At 48.8% G+C, this 24,054-nt stretch overlaps 1 protein-coding gene across 3 annotated transcripts in view; it reads left to right on the plus strand.

Moving 5' to 3' along the window:
* Window positions 1–22,544, plus strand: part of pip5k1bb (phosphatidylinositol-4-phosphate 5-kinase, type I, beta b) — a 32,709-nt gene extending 10,165 nt beyond the window's left edge. For 2 of the 3 annotated variants that reach the window (XM_067231334.1, XM_067231337.1), the window contains exons 2-15: window positions 1,185–1,291; window positions 1,597–1,665; window positions 2,233–2,363; window positions 5,073–5,190; window positions 7,357–7,509; window positions 7,867–8,163; window positions 14,564–14,766; window positions 15,101–15,184; window positions 15,828–15,876; window positions 16,043–16,127; window positions 17,203–17,358; window positions 18,244–18,370; window positions 20,314–20,437; window positions 21,107–22,544. In XM_067231334.1, the coding sequence (XP_067087435.1) occupies window positions 1,597–1,665; window positions 2,233–2,363; window positions 5,073–5,190; window positions 7,357–7,509; window positions 7,867–8,163; window positions 14,564–14,766; window positions 15,101–15,184; window positions 15,828–15,876; window positions 16,043–16,127; window positions 17,203–17,358; window positions 18,244–18,370; window positions 20,314–20,437; window positions 21,107–21,109 (1,599 nt within the window). In that variant the 5' untranslated portion in view covers window positions 1,185–1,291 and the 3' untranslated portion in view covers window positions 21,110–22,544. The remainder of the gene's footprint in view (window positions 1–1,184; window positions 1,292–1,596; window positions 1,666–2,232; window positions 2,364–5,072; window positions 5,191–7,356; window positions 7,510–7,866; window positions 8,164–14,563; window positions 14,767–15,100; window positions 15,185–15,827; window positions 15,877–16,042; window positions 16,128–17,202; window positions 17,359–18,243; window positions 18,371–20,313; window positions 20,438–21,106) is intronic. The other variant, XM_067231338.1, reaches the window with a different exon arrangement.
* The last annotated feature ends 1,510 nt before the right edge of the window (window positions 22,545–24,054 follow it).

The following is a 24,054-nucleotide window of genomic DNA, read 5'->3' on the forward strand; positions in this document are numbered from 1 at the left end:
TCTGTGATTGGAGGCGTGCGTAGCAGATTGAGGCCTGATTGAATGCAGGCATGTGAAGGGGTGTTGATGGGGGGGGAGGGGCGAGGGGGATATATGTAATATGGTGCAGCTGGAAGGAGCAGGTGCATTTATATGCTGGTGATGAGGCTACTGCAGTCTTGGAGGTAATCGCAGAGAGTAATTCCTTCCGGTCAAATTCCTCTCTGTCTCTCTCTCTTTCTTTTCATCAAAACACATACACACACTGTCATATTAAACAATGCAACGCAATGACTCACCTCACCCCAAGGTAGAGTGTCATTAAGAGAGAGTGAGAGACAGAGACAGAGGGGTGGGGGTAGGAGGTGGATAGGTTGCTGTTGCTTCGGCTGATAAGGGCTTGGCGGTACTGCAGGTCAGTTTCAGCCCCGGGGGGGGGGGGCGACGGTAGCAGCTTAGCGCTGCTCGCCCACTCTTACTGCTCACCTCCTCACCCAGGGGCCTGGGCTCTGTCTGTGTGCTTTACTGTCATTTATCCAGCATAGTTACTGCAGCACGGATGGCTGCACGCACGCACACACACATTCTCCCTTCCCCCCCGCTGCACAGATCCTCAGTCTAGTGGAAGGTGTGTGTGTGTGCGTGTGTGTGTGTGTGTGTGGAGGGGGGGGGGCTACTGGAGCGGGGTTGTGAGTGATGTTATGATGGAAGCTGCTTGTTATGGCGGTGGAGGGTGATGTGTGGGGTGACAGTGGTGAGGCAGCAGCTAGCTCCTCACCTCTAATGAGGAGGCTAGGGGGGTTGGAGTGCACACACACACACACACACACGTGCAGGCGCAGCTACACAAACACTGTTTTACATCTGGGATCCTTGACTGCCAGGACTATTCTGCAGCGAGTGTTTGGAAATAGACTTAAAGGCCTCTCTTAACTGGTAGGAATTAATTGGAAATAAGATTAAAATTGAATGTCTGGAGGGCTCCGCCACTGAAATGGCTGCTTTAATGAGATCACAAAAGGATTGTCGACTGAAATTTCACAGTTGATTAAAAAGTGTCTGCTGACGGACATTTTCTCCAAGTTTCAGCTCAAAATGTTGGAGCTGAACAGGCTGATAATGTAGCAGCTCAGGCCTTTGTCTCCGTGTGTGTGTGTGTTCTATAATGATACTGTAATGAGTCTGTGTCCTCTGTTCCTCCGCAGGGTCTGCAGGCTAGTTCAGCCCTCTCTCCATGTCTCCAGCCAGGCCTGATGCCCCAGCAATGCAGCCGTGAATTCCGCAAGTCCCACGCAGCTTGTCCCTAAGCAAGGTAGATCAGCCAATCCTCACGCCGTTCCCCCTCGTCGTCTAAACCTCTCGTGTTTCTTCCCATTGGCACTTATTTGCTTTTCACAATTTATGCTCATGTTTTGGCTAGCCGCAAATCTCGTTGTTTATGACCATTGACCTATGCACTTTTTGTGAAGCTCTCTCTTGGAAGTCGCTTTGGATGAAAGCGTCTGCTAAATGAATACATGTAAATGTAAACCTACGTTACGTATTGAGACTGCATGAGACTGTGGTCGTCAGTGATGCGAAGACCAGCCTCGACCCTACTGTTCTGTCTCTCCTCAGATGTCGACGGCTATGGAAAATGGAGTGGGTGGGTCTCGGAACACGGGCGGAGAGAAAACGTATAAAAAGGTAAAAGAGTTGAAGTGCCTCAGCTCAACAGGGCCTCACTGTTCTGGAGGGTTTACTGGCCTCTCATGGCAGCCTGAGAGGCTGGTTTCATGGCGTCGCTGTTGGAACCCGTCCTGTTTATTACCGTGCGGTCCTAGAGCCCCTTAGTTTTGATTTGGCTCAAACGTCTGTCTAAAGAGCTTTATCCCCTGACCTTTCACAGTTCTCCCTGCCAGAGAGCCCTTTCACATTCAATTATCGGCTATATTTTTCAAACATGGCAGCCCCTCAAAGGAAGTATGTATGCTATTGTTTTCCCAATGATAAAAAATGTGTTTATTTGAGCGCCAAGCACAGGGATTAATTTACTGTTGTACGACATGTTATGTTGATTTGACCTTCTTTCTATCCAATAAATCTATTGAAATCTAGTTCGGGCCCAGATTTCTGTTGTTTGTTACTCTAATTATCTCAAATTCTCTCTCCAATGATAGATTTGTAGAAATCCAGTTTGTAAACAGAGCCCCAATTGGTACGCAGAATAAGAGTGGTGAAGTGGCTGACGTAGTGTTCCCCCCCCCCCTCCAGACCACCTCCTCGGCTCTGAAGGGAGCCATCCAGCTGGGCATCGGCTACACGGTGGGCAACCTGACCTCCAAGCCCGACAGAGACGTCCTCATGCAGGACTTCTACGTGGTGGAGAGCGTCTTCCTCCCCAGGTGAGCTGACGACCGCCGCCGTTACCACAGTAACGGGCGCGACCGGCGCTAAAGGACACCGGGAGAGGGTAGCTTTAGTGAGGACGTTGTGAGGATCTGGTACCGTGATCGTACCATGCTAATTGGAGGACTGTAGGATCTGCACAAGACTCACTGCTCTGTTCGTCAAGGGGGACTGTGAATCAGGGAGCTTCCTCATAAACACAGATTATTTGTAGGCTGAGATTCTAATACAGCCTACTCGAATATAAAAGCGGCTTCTCAACTTGGTCTGCCTGCCAGCTCTCAACATGACTGAACAATATCGCCGCATATTCCCATGAGACTTCAGCAGGAGTTCAGAGTCAAACTAGGTCGTCTTCACACAGAGACTTGATTCACCGGAAGGTTCTGACGCCTGTCCAAAACAACCGTGGTGTGACGTGTGTGGCTGTGTCGGTGTGGATTAAAGGCCTTGGTGTGTGGTTCATGGCTTGAAGCCATTCCTTTGGGTTTGTTCTCCAGGAAATCAGATTACCACAAACTCCTGAGAGGGAAACATGCCGTTTTTTCCGTGACGAGCCAGTAATGTTTCTTCATGACATCATCGGCTCCTGGAAAGTTCTTACATAACTCGACACACACCTACAGATGTGTGTGTTTGTAAGGGTGTGCGTGTACAGAGACATGCCTGCCCCTTCTCACACACTCTCAGACACACTTTTATTACCTCTTACACACCACATCATCCAGTATTTATAGACATTTTACTCTTTCATTTAACTGCTATATGCCATAGTCACATAGCTTCAAATACCCTTTGACAAGTTGTCATGTTTCATAGGGTGTCTGCCAAACCAGGAAATTGCTTTCCGTGGTTCCCCACAACATGCAAATCTGTTCTTTAGTATCGAAACTTGATGGAAATCAGTTAACTACAGAGTGCCTGGACACATGGATGACTGTGCTCCACTGTTCACCACCAACCCAGACTCAATGGAGGGTCAGATGTGTGCAGAAGCAACCAGTCTCTCCCAGCTTCTAGCACATCAGAAGCCAGATCATGTAGCTACTTCCCTCGGATTCGATTGCTTACCTGACAGCTTTCCCCTGTGCTTCCCACCGGCTCCGCTCGACTGAGACCGCGTCTTTGTCCCTTCACGGTCACCTTTTCACTGAGACGCGTCAGGTGACAGGAAGACCACAATGTAAGTAGGCCGCGAGGCCGCGGCCTCTGTTGGGCACGGGACAAAGGAACGCTCTGTGGAGGAAAAACAAACAGCAAGAAGCGGAGGAGGAAGGTGATGCTGTGACGTGGCGCCAGCCCTCTGTTGACCGGCTCGGAATGATCTAGATCTCTCTCTGTATCTCTCTCTGTCTCTCTCTCTCTCTCTCTTTTGTTCACGCCTCTTTCTGTCCATCATCTTTATGGATCTTGACATGGTAGATTAGTGAGGGTGACCGAGATCTCAGTCTCTTATTTTCCTCCTTCTCTTCCTCTTCCTCCAGCAGCTCTCAGATAAAGACAGAGAGAGAGAGAGAGAGAGAGAGAGAGAGAGAGAGAGAGAGAGAGACACAGAGAGAGAGACAGAGACAGAGAGAGAGAGAGAGAGAGAGAGAGAGAGAGAGAGAGAGAGAGAGAGAGAGACACAGAGAGAGAGACAGAGACAGAGAGAGAGAGAGAGAGAGAGAGAGAGAGAGAGAGAGAGAGGGCAACTCTCAAATCGCCCAGGAGTGCTGCACGTCTGTTGTGACTCTGACAACACACACACGTACACACACACACACACACACACATACAAACACACACACGTCTGGGCAGAGGAGGAGGAGACACTCAAGGCGCTGTAATCTTCCAGGAGTGTGGCTGTGCCTCTGAGTGTCTTTTACTCAAGGGCTTGCTCTCTCTCGCTCTCTGTCTCTCTCTCTCTCTCTCTCCTTCTCTCCACTGCGTGGATGACTGCAGGTAACAGACTGTACCCGCACAGTAAACAGTCAGCCCTCATTCAGGAGTAATCACAGGTGTTGTATTACCCAGGGTTGTATCCTGTTGCTGAATAGAACAGCAGGGCCCAGGAACAACATTGTTACATCGGTCCTTACAGAACGTGGGCCCAGAATCACAGCTTCAGCAGCAGACTGCATAAGAAGCTCCCCGGAAAACCAGCCCTTTTATTCTTACAGTCTTACAGTAAAAAGGTTGGGGGAAGGAGCAGTGCCCAAAAGATTGCAGTCTGAAAGAGTGAAAGTAATTACTCCCTGGTATGTGTGCTCGGCCCAGGTTTAAGGTTCATGTAAGCTGTGATGATCTCATACTGGCAAGACTAGTCTTCAGGGGGTGAACACTGAAACCTGTTATTGTGTGTTTTTTACTTTTGCTTTTACTCTCTCCTCTCTCTCCTCTCTCCTATTGTTTAGAATAGTCTCTCATCTCTGTCCAAGGGGTTCTGTGCATAGGGTGTTTCACCACAATACTGCTCTTTATGGTTCCTGTAGAAGGCTGCACTTAAGTCTACACACACACACTTGTCTGGTCCAGTTAGTCATTCTCCTATTTCTGAGAGTATGCGATCATCATGTCAAACTATATCAGTCCAAATGATATTCGACGTACGGAAAACCGACCCTCATTTGCTTGCTGGATCACCCTGTGAGGAGAGCCTTTTCCCCTAACGTACCGTCCTGTGTCTCTGTTTCCGGTGGGGATGGTTTCATGGTTGCACACGGCAGCGAGGGGAGCAATCTGACGCCGGCGCACCACTACCCGGACTTCCGCTTCAAGACGTATGCCCCGCTGGCGTTCCGCTACTTCAGGGAGCTGTTTGGGATCAAACCTGACGACTATCTGGTAAGAGCCCGGTGACATTTACATTTAGTCATTTAGCAAACGCTCTTATCCAGAGCGACTTACAGTAAGTACAGGGACATTCCCCCCGAGGCAAGTAGGGTGAAGTGCCTTGCCCAAGGACACAACGTCATTTTTCACTGCCGGGAATCAAACTGGCAACCTTCAGATTACTAGCCCGATTCCCTAACCGCTCAGCCACCTGACTCCCTATAGGATCTGTTCTGACAAGATGTCCGACGATGACTCTAGTGGACTCTAAAGACACTGAGGGTTCACATATGGATGACGTCATAGCTTTCGCAAAGTGGCTTTAGGCTACATAGAGTTGTGGGAGGAGGTGGGGAGAGGGAATAGTGAAGGAGAAGAGGAGGATTAGAGAGGGGGTGGGGCGAGGACAGGGAATAGTAAAGAAGAGAGGGAGGATTGAACAGAGGGAGGACAGGATCCTGGTATTATAGATAATGATTGTACTAATTGAGCATGCCTTCATTAGTAGTGCTTTCATTGTCTCCCCTGCCTATGGAAATGGATTATGGTGGTGATTTCCCAGAGGTGTGTGTGTGTGTGTGTGCGTGTGTGTGTGAACCTGAGTCAACGCTGTGACGATCAATCTCACTCATGAGCCATGTTCAATGAGCCCCTGATTGGGCTAAGCTGTTATACCCCTGGCAATTATTACACCGAGCAGAGAGGAATAGACTAGAGCAGTGGTCTTCAACCCTGGTCCTCAGGGCCCATTGTCCTGTATGTTCTAGAAGCTTCCCTGCTCCACACACCTGATTCAAACGGATGGATTGTTATGAAGCTCTGAAGACCACTACACTGTAGCACACACTGTCAATAATATCCTTGGAGTATGCATCTGTTGAAAACAGGAGGTTGTAAACATGTTTTGGTGCACATTTGAAAACCTGGTGCAGTGCAATTTCCCCGTTTGTTTGAAATGAGCCAGGCTTTCATCTGAACACCAACAGGGATTTGGATGCTGCTTCTCGCCAGTTTTATGATAAACAAAAGGCCACCAGAGGAACCATTGAAAGAGCACAGTGAAGAGACAGAGGCAGAAAAGAGAAAAACACTATGCTCTTGATGATGTGATTTATGTTCTCGTGTTGATTATGCAGCCTGTTTGTTGAAGACACAGTAACTCTAACACACACTCACGCTAACACACGCTACCCAGCAGGGTCCCTGAATGCCAAGGCAGATAAATAGCGAATGTGTTAGTGCTCAGGGCTCAGCGTGACTGCAGGCTGCCAAGCCGCAAAGGGAACTCCTAGACCTCTCTTCATCTCCTCTCCTTTCCTATTATCTCCTGTCCTCTCTCCTCTCCTAGTTTCTCCTCCATCCTTATCTATCATCAGGTCTTCCCTGATGACACACCCACAGCCGCTCACAGCTTTCCTCTCTTTTCCGAAATAGTTCTCCCTTTTTCTCTCCTCTCCTGACTTCCATTCGTTCTCACACTGGGCGATGTGTATTCATGTGTACGGGCCTAGCACACTGCCTGTGCATGCAGCTCATTAAGGCTGTGCATTGGCAGTGTTCTTTTGCGTGTTTGCACACATGGGCTGTGTTTGAAAGGGCTTTATATTCTGAACTCATAAACACGTGTGTGGGGAAACACAGAGCCAGTTCACCCCCTGAGGCTCCCGACTGATCTCACATCACTGGAAGTAATAAAGGTGGATGTGGGGCTTGTAAAAGCCACTTTGTACACACACACACACACACCCGCACACACCCACCCACCCACACACACCTCTTCTGAACTATTGACCAGTCCGTATTCACGCCACACCCTATCAATTCAACAGACCTCTCACTCATGACGTCCCTCACTGACGTCACATGAGCGTGTGTGAGGTGTTTGTTCAGGAGGGTGGGGTGAAGTGTGTGTGTGCGCGGGCGTCCTCGCGTGTGAATGATCTACAACTTACCTGTAAAAGCCGGGCATGCATAAATGGAACCTTACGTTTGTTTACCAGATCTCCCGGCATGAAAAACAACTCAGTCTTCTTTGAATGTCACGATACAAAACAGATGTTGTGTTGTTTGTGTAGCGGTCATATGTTACCCAATGCTGTTCTGGCGAGCCGTGTGGGAGCCGTGCTCGAAGAGCTGAATACTTGAACCGTTTCCCATGTTGTTGTTTTCCCTCCCCAGTACTCCATCTGTAACGAACCACTGATCGAGCTGTCCAATCCTGGCGCCAGTGGCTCTCTCTTCTACCTGACCAGCGACGACGAGTTCATCGTCAAAACCGTGCAGCACAAAGAGGCCGAGTTTCTCCAGAAGCTTCTCCCGGGGTACTACATGGTCAGTCCTCCCTCCTGCCTGCCTTTCTACCTGTCTGTATATCTGTCTACCTGTCTGTATTCTACTTATCTTCCTACATGGTCAGTCCTCCCTGCTCCCACCCAGGCCTGATGCCTGGATGTTACTCCCTAGTCGTACAAGCTATAAACTATATATAACTACATCTAAACTAACTATATTTGAAGTTACATCACTACAGGGAACATCAAACGACAATGGCATGCATGCCTGTCTGTCTACCTGTCTGTGTATCTGTCTACCTGTCTGTCTAATACTTTTCTTCCTACCTGTCTACCTGTCTGTTTACCTATTTGTCTTCTTGCACAGATACATATGTGTCGACTTGTCTGTCCACAGAACCTGAACCAGAACCCTCGCACACTGCTGCCCAAGTTCTACGGCCTGTACTGTGTCCAGTCCGGAGGCATCAACATCCGCCTGGTGGTCATGAACAACGTGCTGCCGCGCTCCGTCAAGATGCACTACAAGTACGACCTGAAGGGCTCCACCTACAAGCGGCGAGCCAATAGGAAGGAGCGGGAGAAGGCTTGCCCCACCTACAAGGACCTGGACTTCCAGGATATGCTCGAGGGGCTGTACTTCGACACCGACACCTACAACGCTCTGATGAAGACCCTGCAGAGAGACTGCCGGGTAAGGGGGTGTGGGTGTGGGGGGGGGGGGGGGGGAGACAATATTTGCGTCTCTGTGTGTGTGTGTGTGTGTGTGAGAGAGAGAGAGACAGCATGTTTGTCTGTGTGTGTGTGTGTGTGAGAGAGAGAGACAGCATGTCTGTGTGTGTGTGTGTGTGTGTGTGAGAGAGAGAGACAGCATGTCTGTGTGTGTGTGTGTGTGATATCTGTCTGATGTGTGTATGGCGTGTGGGAGGGATTGTTGGATCCGCCTGTCTGCCCGTATCTGGGAGCGCCTCCCCACCAGCTCAGCGGAGCGTCTGATGGAACAACACAGACACGCTGTCAAACAGAACCAACAAGGGGGAACCTCAGATTCCCCCCCGTCCGCTGAGATCGCAGCCAGGGAACAGCCTCTCTCAGACCTGTCACATCCGATGGCTTCAGCGAGGTGCACGGCTCTCTCCTCCACCCTGCCCCGTTCCCACGCACACACAGCCCTAATATGGCCCGGCCTGGCCCAGCGCTTAGGCCCGGACCGCATGGTCACAGGGTCAGATGCCACATCAGCAGTGGTGGGGCTAGGGTACGGATTGTATTTGGCATGGAAGTACAGGAAAAATGTCAGGACTGTGGGACTGATTCTGTGTATGGGAAGTCAGCAGTCAAACACACATGTAAACACACACGCGCGCACGCGCTCTCCCTTTCTCACACACACACACATCTTTACTCTGATACTTTGTATACAAGTACAGGACAGTATGTTTGTGTGTTTGTTGGGTTGGGTTGAATGTTTTCAGTTTGGGGACTTTCCGTTTATCTGGCAGAGGACAGACTGTTTCCACCGTGTTTGCAGTGGGAGCTCAGGGCTCCATGTTCCTGTGTCCTGACAGCTCTCCAAACACCCAATGTGATTAAGTCATGGACCCGATAGCGTGAGAGAGAACCAGCGGCGGAGTCTAAAGATAGTCGCCCAATCTGATGCAGCTAGCCGGCATTCCCGTCTGTTTGAGAGCGGAGAGTCATGAGATTGTCTTGGCTAATCTCGCGGAGGAGGAGATTGCTATTGTTTGACAGGCCATCGCAGCGCTAGCTGGAGACTGGTTTGGGTTCTGACCTGTCTTCAAAGACACACCTTTCATAACAGGCTGTGGAGTTAGTGAATCCAGACGAGAGGAGCGTTACTGCCGTGGTTTATCTTCCCGGCCTACAGCCTTGTCCTTTGTAACTGTGAGCCACGCATTCTTTTAGATTGTTCCACGTGTTGTTGTTCATCTGAAGGCTTGGTTATAGGTTTGTTTTCTAGTGTGGCACACGTCCCACCAGTTTGACCAGTATCACTTGTATCACAATTGAGAGGCTCTTTGTGGGGGACTGATAACAGCAGAGACAGGAAGTCTGGAATGGCGTTATGGTATGTCTTCATTTACAAATGAAAGGCCTCTAATCTGAAACCGGTTTTGTATTTTTGGTGTTCACAGATTAGTTTAACCTTTCCTGGTATATGGGGCCTGTTTGATGAGCCTTTTCCCACACCTTCAGACATGCAGGCACACACACACACACACACACACACACACACACACACACACACACACACACACAAAGCCCCCAGGAGAGGGTGTTCCACTGTGTCTGCCACTCAATCTCTACACAGTGTGTAGGCTGTGGTTCATGGGGCAGAGATGAGCCAGATTTAAAAAAACGGAATGACCTCGTTATATTATTTACTTTATATTACTAACAGGCTTAGAGGAAGGATTTGCAGGTCTAAGAAAAAACCCACCGGTTGTTTTTAACAGCAAACAACAACTGCTGGCCTGAGGAGAGTCGTTAGGGTAATGAGAAGGGGTGGGGCAGAGTGATATGTAGCTCTGTTAGGTAACAGTCAGTCTTGTGTGTTTTCTGATGACTGCTTCCTTTTTTTGGCGGATGGGGGTGGGGGGGGGGGGGGTGGGAGTCACGCCTCAATGGCATTTGGGAACCAACCAGCTAAAGACTGTCTATTTTCCTCTCCTCTCTTCTCCTCTCCTCTCTTCTCCTCTCCTCTCACATGCTCTTGAATGAAGACTTGTTGAGCCTTGGCTTAAGCGTGTCCAATGCTGATGAGAGGATAAGAGTCCTTCAAAGGCCCTCCAAAAGGCTGCTTCAGATCTTTGGGGCCCTGTTTTATTTACTACTTCTCTCTCTTACATTCTCTCTGTCCCTCTCTCACTTTTTCTGTCACACTCTCACTCTTTCTTTCACTCTCTCTCTCTTTTACACTCTCTTTCTCTTTCTGTCACTCACTCTCTCGGTCTCTCTCTCGGTCTCTTTCTCTTTCTCCTCATTACTTCAAAGTGACCCTCTTCTCTGGCCGGGCAGTGCAGCAGCTAAAAGGATCAGTGTGGAAAGCGGGTCACGAGCGTGCCTGGTTGTGAGGGAGATGGTCCCAGGTCTCAGTGTGACACAATTTAGGAGAAGGTCTGGGAGGGTGGTGTGTGTGTGTGTGTGTGTGTGTGTGGGTGTGTGTGTGTGTGTGGGCGCTGTGGGTGTGTGTGGGCGCTGTGGGTGTGTGTGTGTGTGGGAACCTGTTTCTCACGTCAGCTGTGGCCGGTCCTAAAGCAACACGTCAGGTTTAACCCCTATAACGCTGATAATGCGTTTTTTTTTTTTACGCCTTCCCAAAGGCTGTGTTCTCTTGTCCTCCGCCTTCTGCTCCCTGGACAAATATTTATTCTCAGAAAACCGTGAATGATAGAATGACTTGCATTTGAATGTTTAATCTGGGAAACAGCCACACACGCTTTTCAGGAAGCCCTATGCATGCACAACGGGGATGTTGGGGGTGTGTGTGGGGGGGGGGGCTCTGTGTGTGTGTGTGGGGGGGTCTGTGTGTGTCTGTGTGTGGGGGGGGGTCTGTGTGTGTGGGGGGGGGTCTGTGTGTGTGTGGGCGGGGGTCTGTGTTTGTGTGTGTGTGTGGACTCGCGAGCGACTCTCGACCCCGCCGTTTGTTATTGTCACGGCTTCCTATCCTCCCCTGCTGAGCGGGAAGCAAAGTGCCCTCTAAGCAGAATCTCTCTGTCCGTTTCCATGAGTAAGCAACTGAGCCCAGGGCCCACAGAACACTGCAGCAGACAACAACAGAGGGGGGGGACAGGAGGGGGGCATTGGGGGGGGGGGGGGGGGGAGAGAAGGCCGCTGACCGCCAGGGACGGTGGTCCGTGCTACTGTATGTGGGTCACCCAGAGAAATGTAGGGTACCCCGCTTTCCCTCTCTTTTCATTTTGGTTTCCACTTCCATCCATCTCACTGCAGCTCCCGCCATGGCCTCCATATGGTCAGCTAACTCAGGACATGAATAATCCATGCAGAGTGCCACAATATCACTAGCGAGACAGAGAGAGAGAGAAACAAAGACTAACAGAAGAAGAGAGTGAAAAGGAGAGATAGAACCCAACAGAGAGAGAGAGGAAAGGAGAGAAGAACAGAGACAGTGAAAGAGAGAGGAAGAGAGAGAGAAAGAGGAACAGAGAGTGAAAGAGAGAGGAAGAGAGCGAGAGACGAACAGAGAGAGTGAAGGAGGGGGAGAGACGAGGAGAGTGTTTAGAGTCGGTGACAGATTCCCTTGCTGCATGTGTCTGACTGGTAACAGAGAGTCGTGTCGTGTCATGGTAATGTCACCGTCACTAAGTGGCCAGACACACTGAGAGGATGAGACAATGGCAATCTACTGTAAGCTATTATGACAGCTCTCCAAACAGTACTGTATGTTTGGTTGGGTGTTACCATGGGAGCTACTACAAGCAGAAACAAGCTGACAGGCCAGTCTCTAGCAGAGTACAGTGTCTTGGACTTTGAATTTTCCGGTTCGGTGTGACATAAGTTCAAGCAAACACACACACATGCACACATAATCAGGTTCACACCGACACACAGTGGGTAATATTGTGTTGTGTAAGACAGGGCGGGTCATGTTGTCATGTTGAGACAACCTTTTGTGGGTCTCCTGTCTTCTTCTCTTCTCTCTACTTCCCTCTTTTCCTCCCCATCCCCTCTTCTCTCCTCTCTCCTCTCCTCTCCTTTCTTCTTCTCCTCTTCTCTCTTCTGTTCTGCTTTGTCATGGGATTCTACCACTCCTCTGGAAGAACTTTGACCTGTTTCTCTCTCTCTCTCTTTTTTTTTTCTTTGCAGAAGTACGACCAGCCAAAACCACAGTAGTCTCTTAACTATCTAACCACCCCTCTTTAGTGCTGTCAGCTGATGTTAGAGCCATATACTAAAGTCAGACAGCCTCATAAATCTGTCTAACCAGGAAACACAGAGGCGCTATAAGTCATGGCCAAACACGGCGAACGCCAGCGATGACCTACGGCAGGAAGGTCTGCGTCGTCCCTCTGAAGGCTGATATGAGAGCTGCTGGTGGGGGCCAGGTCGTGTGTGGCACAAGCCTGGTCCCCCGGTCCACCGCAGGGTGAAGAGGAGCTCTGTTCAGCCTGTTCAAAGGAGCCCAGTGTGTGAGGGGAAGAGGGGAACAGGGGCCAGGCTGTACTGGTGGGCTTTTTCGAGGCACAGCACTGCAGCTTGAGACCCACTGTGGAGAGAGACACGGGCCAGGAAGGAGCTTGTAGACACCAAAGACTGAAAAATATCTCAAAAACTAAACTGTCAACAGCATTACATAACACAGGAGGTGTTGTAAGATGTGGAGTAAGGTTGTGGCGTGTTATTTCTCAATAGTCACTTATGCTTTTAATAAATGACAATTTTGGAGAGAGAAAAAGTGCATCTGTAAATCCTATACAGAGATATGAACACTTTTAAAGGCTTGTTGTGGAGGAGCCTTTTTACAAGCCTTTTAGATCAAAAAAACTGGTGACCATGTTGTTTGTTTTTGTATTGGAAGGCCTGATTAGATGCAGTGGTCAAGCCAGCTGGGAGACTAATGATCGTCTATGGGCAGGTGTGTGTCTGTGTGTGTGTGTGTGTGTGTGGTTATATTCAAAATGGCCACTTTTTGAATATGTTGGGGGAGTCAAATAGCTGGCATGCAAATCTCCCAAGACAGGGTGACGGCAAAACTCAAACACGAGCACCATGGGATATTTTATGGCTATTTCTCTGTGTGTGTGTATACTTCCTCATTGTTTTCGCCATATTCATAGGCGTTCTATTAACAAGAACATATTTTTTTAATTAATGAGACATATTGTATTTCTAAGGAACCGGATACAAAGGTTATTGTACGTTATTACTGGTTATTGTACTTAATCTTTTCTGCACTAATATAGATTGTGGCTGAAGAGCTACTATAATCAGGGCTAGGTTATTAGTGATGGGGCTAGCCTACTATTGGTGACCAAGTAGGTTCTGTACATGTAGGTTTTTCCCAGTTATTCTGAGTGTGTATTTGTCTAGATCGAAACACATCAACCCTCTGCATTTTCCAGCTCAATTTTCTGTGCTCAGTGATTTTAAAGACAGCTGTGCTTGACGTCTGCTTCGTTAGCCTCACACTGGGCACAAGGATGATGAGATGATGTCAGGAATATTGTTTACGGGGCCTGGCGTAGAGCTGACTCATGAGGTTTCCATGACAATGATGATGAATGTTGTGGCTATTTTAGATAGCTCACAGAACGTTCCACTCCATGACACTCTCCATAACCTCTCAACTTCCCTGTTCCTCCTCGCTTCACCAACCTCATCTCTTTTGCGACAGACAGGCAGGCAGATAGGCAGGAAGACAGGCAGGAAGAGAGGTTGCTGAGACGAGCTGGTTCCTCCTGTGGTCACATGGTTGGGAAATAAGGCAAGCTGTAAATAAAATATTAAACAAAAATATGAGCCTTGAAAAAGGGTTCATTTTGTTGTTTATTTTGTTGTCGGAAGCTTCAAAATAACAGCAGGCCAACCACACAAGGCACAGTTTCATAAACACTCATTTGAGATGCAAAAGTCAGTCAGGGTAGAGAAAACAAGGAACAACAGCCCCCAGCCCCCCCTCCGCACTGCCCATCTCTCTCTCTGTCTTTCCAAGAGGCTTCTTTCATGTCTCTCGACTGTTCTGTCCTGAGCAGGTGGGAAGAGAGAGAGTGGACTTGGACCCTAGGAGGCACTGGAAAACAGGGCCCAAGCCTCCTCGGACAGGTCAATGTGTAACACGGAACACCTCTGGTTATCCAGGTCCAAGTTTTCCTACTCAGATGTCCTGAACCCTCTGTGGTCACTGGGGGACAGGATATCTAGGCCAATGAAATAATTGACAAACGCACGGTGCTACTTCAACTCGCACGCAGACATTCTCGGTATTCTCTGTGGAGGTGTTTGTGTAGTGTTCTGGTTGCCTCTGAAAAACCCGTCATAGGATCTAGTCTATCGTGGCGTTTTGTTGTGGGTATCGTGGTATCTGACTCGGTTGTGGAATCCCGTCCGTACAGGTCCTGGAGAGCTTCAAGATCATGGACTACAGCCTGCTGCTCGGGGTGCACGTCCTGGACCATACCCCGAAGGAGGGGGCGGAGCCGGGGCAGGCGGGGGGCGACGGGAAGAGGCCCGTGGGACAGAGGGTCCTCTACTCCACCGCCATGGAGTCCATCCAGGGGGACGGCAAGGCGGCCGAGGTCCTCGCCACCGACGACACGTGAGTGGGAACGCGTGCGCGAACACGCAAGCACGCGCATATACGCAAACACACAGGCATGCGCACACACGCCCCCGCACACACACACACACACACACACATGAACACATAAACAGACCTCCCCGACACCACGTCACTCCTTCACCTCACATCCTTCAAAGCGATTGTCTCCTTGGTGGGAGGGTCCAGTGTCCTCCCTGGAAGCCTTTGAAGTGTGTGTGTGTGTGGGGGGGGGGGGTGAATAGTTGATAGTGACCTGCGTGGTGTACTGTTCCTGCCTGACTGCATTCTGAGAGACTGACATGAGCCTGCTCTGTCCTCTGCTGTGACTCAGGATGGGCGGCATCCCCGCCAAATCTCACAAAGACGAGAAGCTGCTCATCTTCCTGGGCATCATCGACATCCTGCAGTCCTACAGGTACGGCGCCGCGGGGCATCGCATAGGTGACATGGGAATGGTAGCTACAGTACAAAAGGTACACCGAGAGAAGGCTGTTTCAGTTAAGAACCCTTTTTTTTTTTTACCCCGCCCAGTAAAACAGGACAACCATCTATCTGTTCATTCTTTGTTGAGTCATTGATTTTGTGCTGCTGGGCGGAGGAAAGAGAGTGAAAGAGAGAGAAAGAGAAAGAGAGAGACCATGGAGAGGGGAGCTGACCTGAAACTTGTTCCCTGGTTGGCGCATCAGCCTCCACTTTGGCTGTCACCATGATTAAGGCCTCGCCGCTTGTTGATGGCAGATTCACACACTAACAAATAGCTCCAATTTGTTATTATCTGATCATCTTAATCCATTCAGTCGCCTCCAGCCTGCCTCTTCATCCATCAGTAACATTCCCAGTTGGGTTAGGAGGGAGAGAATGGGATTTACCCCCATCCCAGCACTCTTTGATGTCCTGGTGTGTTGAGAGCCAAGCAGAAAGGGTATCTCCGCTTGAAAAGGCTTTAGGGTGTGTGTGTGTGTGTGTGTGCGTGTGTGGGAGGGAGGGAGTTGAGCTAGAAGTTGCATAACCAACCTGACATATCTGTGACAAAGCCTTTTGTATTGTTCCCCCATCAGATTTATTAAGAAGCTGGAACACTCGTGGAAAGCCCTTGTCTACGATGGCGTAAGTCGATATGAGCCACACATCTGATACTTTGAGCGGCCCTTCCTTATGAATACGGGCCATTCACTGGTCGCATTCTTTTTGATATCAATCCCCCCCTCTGCCTGATAAAGACTGCCATTGTCCCCCTCTCTCTCCGCCCCTTCTCCCCCATCTCCTTCCTCAGGACTCTGTCTCAGTGCACCGGCCCGGTTTCTACGCCAACAGATTCCTCAAGTTCATGAGCACCCGGGTGTTCAGGAAGACCCAGAGTAAGTGTTCCGATCGATGCCACTCACCCGACCCTGGTTTAGTGACATGTTTTGGTGACTCGTTTCACTGGCAGAGGAAGGGAGTCTCAGTAATGACCTCGGTATGGTGCAGTTGGGCTAGTCCTGTTATTGTTGTCGTTGACAACAGCATGGCTGGAAGCAGGATTTACTTTAAACGCTGCTTTATTTGAGTGTCTGACGATTCCTGTAAGAGCGTGCACTTTGGGGTTTGCCTACCTTCTCAAGTGTCGAACTTCCTGATATCACTGACAAGAATATCTGTGTTTGTGTGCATACTGTATATGACCGTCTACATGACTTCCTTGTGGACTCACCTAGAGGAGGAAAGTTATTGGATATCGCCAAGTCACCTGGTGAAAGTTAGGCTAAACAGGTTGTTTGTGTGAGCGATCCAGTGACACGCGTACTCACATTTACAGTTACGCACACACACAGCCAAGTAGGTCAGGCTTCAGGGCTCAAAGGCTGCGTTCTGGATCAGTGACATGTTGTTGCGGATTGTAAAGGTTTCCCCGTTATTGTGAGACATCATGTCAAGATCCACCTAAAGAGCGCCTTCCATAACTCTGCGGTGCCTCTGCGGTGATTCCCGGGATTTGGATTAATTATTACCATGGCGATGCTTCTGAGAAGGGGTGGGTTGTGGGGGGGTTTTAATTTGAAGTTCTGCTTGGGAGGCCGGACAGGGAAGGCGGGGGGTGGGGGTTTGGTAGGGGCGGTTGCATAACGATCATTATGCACTAACAGTTGACTGATCATTTTACAGCTAATTTGGGACTGAAGCTCAGGGCTTTATTGCGCGCGATATTGGTGCAATGGGGTTAATCTGTTCATTGCCTTTATCTCCCCCAATTATCACTCTTGATTGTTCTCCCTCCTTCTCTCTCTCTCTCTCTCTCTCTCTCTCTCTCTCTCTCTCTCACTCTCACTCTCACTCTCAATCTCACTCTCTCGTTCTCCCTCTTTTCCTCTCTCACTTTCCACCGCTCTGTCCCTCTCTCTCATTCCCTCTCTCCATCTCTCTTCCCTACCCCGTTCCCGTTTCCCTCTGCAGCCATCCGCTTCTCCCCCTCTAAGAGGACCCGCACGTCCATCCCTGCTCTCAAGTCCTCCTCCCAGGAGATCCTGTCCTCACAGACGGAGGAGAGGAGCGAGGAGAAGAGAGACAAGCTGGGGGCGGCGCGCAGCCTGGCCAGCCTGGATGGACAAGGTAAGGTGCACTGCAGTGCAGTATATTACACACACACACACACCCTGCCACCAGTAAGACATAGAGAGACCAAATGGAACACAACCACAAAATGACCAAAACAACACAACACACAAGATAACCATTACAGTGAACCGAATGAAAACCGTCATCTTAACAGTTTGTCACACGCCACAATGTTATACCACCCCCCGACACTCATTCTGGATTTGTCGGTGGCCCCAAACAGACACTTAACTTCTCCCCAATCTGCCTTGTAAATCACAGCTGTGGTTGTGTGGGATCGATAGGGCTGTTTCAAGTCACTCAGGCTCCATAAACAGATACTTGTGTTGGGGCCATAAAACGCTGTCCTGTGCTGTGGGGACAGGCTGTCCCCAGATGAAATGTGAGCCTGCTGGAAACCAAACAGATCCTCTCCTGTTATTAACGGCCCTCCTAACTCATTATCAAAATATATGTGTGTGTGTGGCAGTGATAGTAATTGAGTTTGCGATACCCCAGCTTTTGGACCTTCCTGTGTGCTCACAGCTGTTGGCCAATATCACACAGGAAGAGAGGAGGGTGTGGTATTGTTAAAGTTTCACTTCACCTCACGTGTTATCAGCTCATGCCATCGCAAGCTTCCCGTAAAGCAATGTTGTTACTTTCCTGTTGGATTTAACCGTTGAACTTCAACTCTGTGTTGTTGGTAAAGCGGAACAGCGGTCAGTAGGATTGAACTCATGGTTCATAATCGAACTCAACTGGTCAAAATCAAACCCAGTGTGAGTCTGGGCAGTATGTATTTAGCGCTCCTCCCTATGGCAGAGGTAAGGTTACATCAAAGGGCATCGTACAACGGTGTGTGTGTGTGTAACTGTGTGTATGTGTGTGTTCCCCCAGCAGTGTTTGGGTCCTACCTGCGCCCTGACCTGGTTCCCGTGCCCCAGTCCTTCTACGAAGGCTCCTCCATGGGAACCATCTCCTCCTCCTCTGTGTATGTGTGCCTGGAGGGCCAGACTGACGACAGGTACGGCTGTCTCCACACACCCATCCCACACCCACACAGTCCACCCCCAGCCCTATACTTTCTTTTCCATCCCATCACTCACACTGTGAGCTGTGTTTGAACCTCTCCTCTCTCATCCGCAATCCCCCACCACTCTACCTCCTGAACAGGAAGCCCTTCTCTATCCCCCCCCCCATCTCTATTCAGGTCACGCTGCTCTCTCTCTCTCCCTCCCTCTACCTCTCACAACCCCAAGCCCAGCGAGAGCAGATGCCCAGCTTTTGATGTGTTCCACACTTTATCAATGTGCTTGACTACGTCGCTCGTCACGGCACTTTATATTGATCAAGGAGAGCCTATTGGAAATGTGATTATCGACCGGTAATCAACAGAGTCTGTCATCCTGGAGTGGCTTGTTGGGCTTTGTAGGAGGGGCGTGCGGGATGATGTGTGTGTGTAGCTAGATAGATACTTTATTCATCCCGATGGAAAACCTTTTTTATTTGTGTGTGTTGGGGGAGTGGGGGAAGGTGTTATTCGGGTGATGATAGGTTAGTGTTGGTTGGTAGTAAACCCTGACCTTGAGTACCTGGCCTCACCTGGTCGTCCCCAATCTTCCTGTCACCTGCTCTGTCACATGACGCCTGCACACCAGGTGACTCAACACACCTGCAAAGACCACAGTCAGATAGAGATTAGATCAGCAGCATTTCAGGGTGTATAGATAAGATACAGTACATACAATGATATCTAGGCTAGGGTTTTTCCTTTAATACTTCTAGAATTGACCAGGACCTACTTTTCTCACTCACCTCCTTTTACCCCTTCTCGGCCCACCTCTCTGTTTGTCTGTCTGTGTGCGTAAGTGTGTGTGTGAGAGTGTGTGTGTGTGTGTGTCCAATAGTGTCAGGTTCTAGCCTAATCTCTTAGGGTCTATTGTGCTGCTTGCCTGGTCTTGTCTAATTCTCATGCACCTGTCTGTTGCCCTAGATTGTTGTCGCAACTGCTGTCATGAATATTTAACTAGAGGTGTTAAGAAGGTCTCATTAGGGCTATTGTGTTGAGGAATGGGAATGTCACAAAAGGGGACATTGGGTGACTTTTTCCATGTAGACAATCAGTCTGTCAGTTAGTCAGTAATGGGCTTGTGTTCTATGTCGCTGTGTGACTTGTGGCTGCAGAAAGAGAGAGAGAGAGAGAGAGAGAGAGAGAGAGAGAGAGAGAGAGAGAGAGAGGAGAGGGAGAGGGAGAGGGAGAGGGAGAGGGAGAGGGAGAGGGAGAGGGAGAGGGAGAGGGAGAGGGAGAGGGAGAGGGAGAGAGAGTGTGTGCGCGTGTAAAGGGGGGTGGGGTGAAGTTTGGATGATCACTTTCATAAAATGGCAAACACATTCCAGGATTTAAGCAAAGTCAGAACTCACCTGACATGACAGAAAATGGCCTCTGAAACCTCTCTGTACCCTTCACAGAGCCTCAAAGGCGCCCCCTGCTGTTCAACAACATCCACTCTCACTCATACGACCGAATGGCTTTCATGGCCATGTCTGTCCATGTCTAAATATGACCACCTCCCTGTGGATGTCCATACATGCATCAGTAGCAGAACTCCACAATAACACATCTCCTACAGATTCCTATCCCAGATTCCTTCATTTCCTCCGGTCTTAAGCAGGAGCTTACCAGATAGGACCCCCACTAGACAAACACCAGACAGGCTCTCTGTTTTCACGTCTCTCCCCAGACTACAGGCCCCCACCTGTGTCTTTGATGTCGGTTTCTCTGATATGGCAGCTGTGCCGTGCAGTGCTGTGATGATAACATCTGTTTATTATGTCAATGGGGGATGTTTTCGGGTTTGGGATTGGCCAGCTGCTTTTGTAACACTTCTGTTTTTATCCTGTGGGGTTTTTCACTGCATGGCTCTGTCGGTTAACGTAGCCTTCCTCCTCTCCCCCCTCCGGTCTCAGAGATGACATGGCATCCAGCTCGACGTTCACCCTGGAGGACAGCGCTATCTGTCTGACCTCGGAGCAGAGCACCATGGATGTGGACATGGACCGCGACGACGGCTCCGTGCTGGATGTCTACTTGGTGAGGACTCCCCTCAGAAGCTACGAGCCAGCTAGCCCCGCGATCGGTCATCTAGGAGGCCGGCGTACCTGTCGGCTCTCGTTCATCTTGGCTGATGTTAAAGTAGACCAAAAGGCCTCGTCCATTCCGAAATGTGCAGGAGGACTAACAGCCACACATTGCTAATCAAACAAAGAGCTATTCAACGCCCTGTCAATGCCTTACTCAGACATACTGCAACAGCATTTGCATGTGTGATAGGCAGACATGCACTGAGAGAGAGGAGGAGCCTCCTTATCTTGTGTGTGGCGGGTGCGAGCCTTCCACTTCCAGTAGGATGTCACGCACCTTAGTCCAGTGGTTCTCAACCCTGATCCTCAGCTACCTCCTGTCCTGCATGCTTTAGATGTTTCCCTGCTCCAACACATCTGATTCAAATGAATGGGTCGTTATCCAGCTTTGCAGAAGCCTGCTTATGACAATTCATTTGAATCAGGTGTGCTGGAGCAGGGAAACATCTAAAACATGCAGGACAGGGGTGCCCTGAAGACCAGGATTGGGAACCACTGCCTTAGTCTGACGTGAAAAAAGCTGAAGTTCCACTGGGCATCTAAAAAAATTTCATCAAGTAAAACTGGTGTTCTGTATCCTCCATATGACCTGGCATCTTGTTTGTCTCTCTTTTTCCAGTGAAAGCAGCGGCTTCGACATCCTATCCTCCTCTTGTCCTGTCAATCATCTGACAATCGCTACGCTCCATCGGATAGGCTGAGGACCTTCGACTCCGCCCCTGGCGCTGCTAGATCGCCCCTCCGCCACCCTCTCCCTAGCGCCAAACCCCTTGGACCGTGATGCTCGTCTGGCTGAGGACCAGAGAACCCCAGTAGATCCCTCTGTGATGGAAATCCATATGGACTCTCAACGACATTCCATTCTACCGTAGTTTGACCAAACTAGAGATGACCGAGGGCAGATTCCTAGAGCATGCCAGCGCAGTGCCACAGAGTTTTCTTTTTGTAGAATATATTTTTTCCATCGCCTAATAGTAATATATATATACATATACTGTATATATACATTTAGAGAAAAAAGGAAATATATACAGAGAAGAGGTAGGACATTTCTTTAGCACGTTTTCTCTGCTGACCAGAATAGATTTTTTTTAAAGCGTTGTAGCACCTGCTTTTTGAAGGCTGGTTGGGTAAGCAAGTTTACAGTGACTGCTGTGGGATTCTGGTTCCTGCACAGGCGTTGGGGGGAGGGATGGGTGGGGGGACACTGAAAATACACCTCTAAACGCAGGCCAGTGCGGGCGGCCTATGGACTTGTATCAAGTAGAAACGCTATGGAAAGTTGTTGAGACTGAAAGTCGCTGAGGCCAAAACTCAAAAGGACTATAGCATGTGTTGATAGCGTCCGGACAATGCTCTCGCTCATCACTCCAATCACAGAGGAATTACAAGGACGCTTTGGACGCAAGAGACGTTGTCACCCTGCTTGGTGGGTGGGGGGGACAGCTTGATCCTCAGGGTCTCTGGAAGAAGCACAGACCAGAAAGATGACACACTCGCTCTCGATAAACCGCACTTTGGATGTTATGTCAGTAACGATTACCGTATGTAAGAAATATTTTTCTCGAAGAACGTTTGAGGTTACAGGCAGGTCACCGAACTTGAACGCTGTTTTGGATTAGTGAATATGCACATTTTTACATGCACACATCTGTATGACATCGCTAGCACATGTAGATGCAGACAATGGACTATTGTAGATTTTATTATGCCGAGCGTTTTTTTTTGTGGGAAAAGGGGTGGGTGGGGGGGTGTCATGACTGAAGATGCCTTTTCTCAGGATATCATTTGATACTGAATGAGCGTGTCCTCGTGTTGTTAAAACTGAAGCAGCAGTACACTCGACAGACGCTGGCTTGTCACGCCTCCGATCGCATCAAACCTGTCTCGTTGAATTCCATGATCACCTGTGTCGGTTTTGAGACCATAATTTATTAAATTAATCTCAATAAATATACTGTTTGCTGAAGATGAACATATTTTAATCACTGAATGTAAAGACAATCTGTATTTATATATAGAAGAGATATAAATAAAGATATAAATTGCTGAATACATATTCAAGGGGTCTCTTGAGAGCAGGTCGTGTTGGCCTACTCGAGAATCGACCGCATTTTTACTCGGTCTTGTCTCGGACAAACAGGACTCTGGATTTTATTTCAACACCACAACGACGGAAATATCACTAAAATGCCTGTGTATTGTTTAATGTATTTGTTAATATAATTCCTGTTATTTTGTGTAAAACGTCACGCTTCAAATGCAACCAATAATTTAACTAATTTCTCATTTGAAATTACCCATCAACCCTCCTCGCACGCCAAAAGTGAATGAGGAAGATAGGTGAAAACAGTGGAAGTCTGAAGATGTCGGCCAAATCAGCCATAATTAGATTTGGTTACCTGAACCAAAAATAGTTTACAATAGCGTCCCAAAGAAAACACACAGCCGTGTGTACATTCTGCAAAGAGACGCTCACTGAGACTGCAGGGACTGGGACTAGGCCTACATCAAACTTTTACCGGCATTTAGAAAGAAAACATAAAAAAGGTAAGCTATGCGTAAGTGATGCTAGCAAAGCTAGCTACCTAACGTTTGCAATCTGCGTCTGTACCAAAACTTCCTAAATCTCTTCTTCTTACACAAAGAGATTTCGCCAGTATTAGCTAGCCTACCTATATGTATTGTAACATGTTTCAGGGCGTTAGTTTCGGTTGCTTGCCAGATTTTGTTTGTGATAACGAGCCAAGCCACATACAGCTATGTAGCTAATGATGAATATAAAGTTTTTTTTACAGCTGCATACCTCTCCCGACTTAATAAAGTAAAGTTAAACGTCGCGGTACCGCACTCGTTCACTTGGGTGAGAGAGATGTGAAAGCAGAGAGTGAAGACCGAGTAGCCTACTAATGCGCCTCCACTTCTAAGAAGAAATAGGCGGCATTGCCTAGCCATAACCACACGGCACTACTTTAACTTTTTACTCTAATTTTGAGTTCAAATATACAGTTGTAGATTAAATCCAACTGTTTACCTAACCTAGTCAAACCCTTCTGCTTGTGTGTTTTGAGTGGTCTGGTCTTGACCCAGTCTCGCCCTGCGTTGGTCTTGACTCGGTCGCGCCCTGCCTTGGTCTTGACCCGGTCTCGACCCCTCAAAGTCTTGGCCTTGTCTCGATACACTCTGGTCTTGGTTTAGGTGGTGTTGACTACAGCAGGTTACTTTTAACATGTTTTGTGTGAGAGAGAACGAGTAGATGCACTGTAGAAGAGCAGTACTACCTCAATCCATTTATGTAGTGTAACAATTTTATTTACAGAACATTGTCCAATTGCGTTACAATTAGTGCAAACAATGACACTTCAGATGAACAACTTAGAAATGTACAAAGCATGTCGTCTCTTCGAAGACAAATCTCGTCGAAACGAAAACGCAATGGAAATATTGTCGCTAAACATTTTTGTTGTTGTTGAGGTAAGAAATCATGTGAAATGCTGACACCTACACCACTGACAGCGTCTTGTCTGTAAATGGACGTGTGGCGGACAGGCCGTGGCGGAGAGATGC

This window comes from Osmerus mordax, chromosome 28 (genome assembly GCF_038355195.1).
Source record: "Osmerus mordax isolate fOsmMor3 chromosome 28, fOsmMor3.pri, whole genome shotgun sequence".
In the NCBI taxonomy this organism is placed as follows: domain Eukaryota; kingdom Metazoa; phylum Chordata; class Actinopteri; order Osmeriformes; family Osmeridae; genus Osmerus; species Osmerus mordax.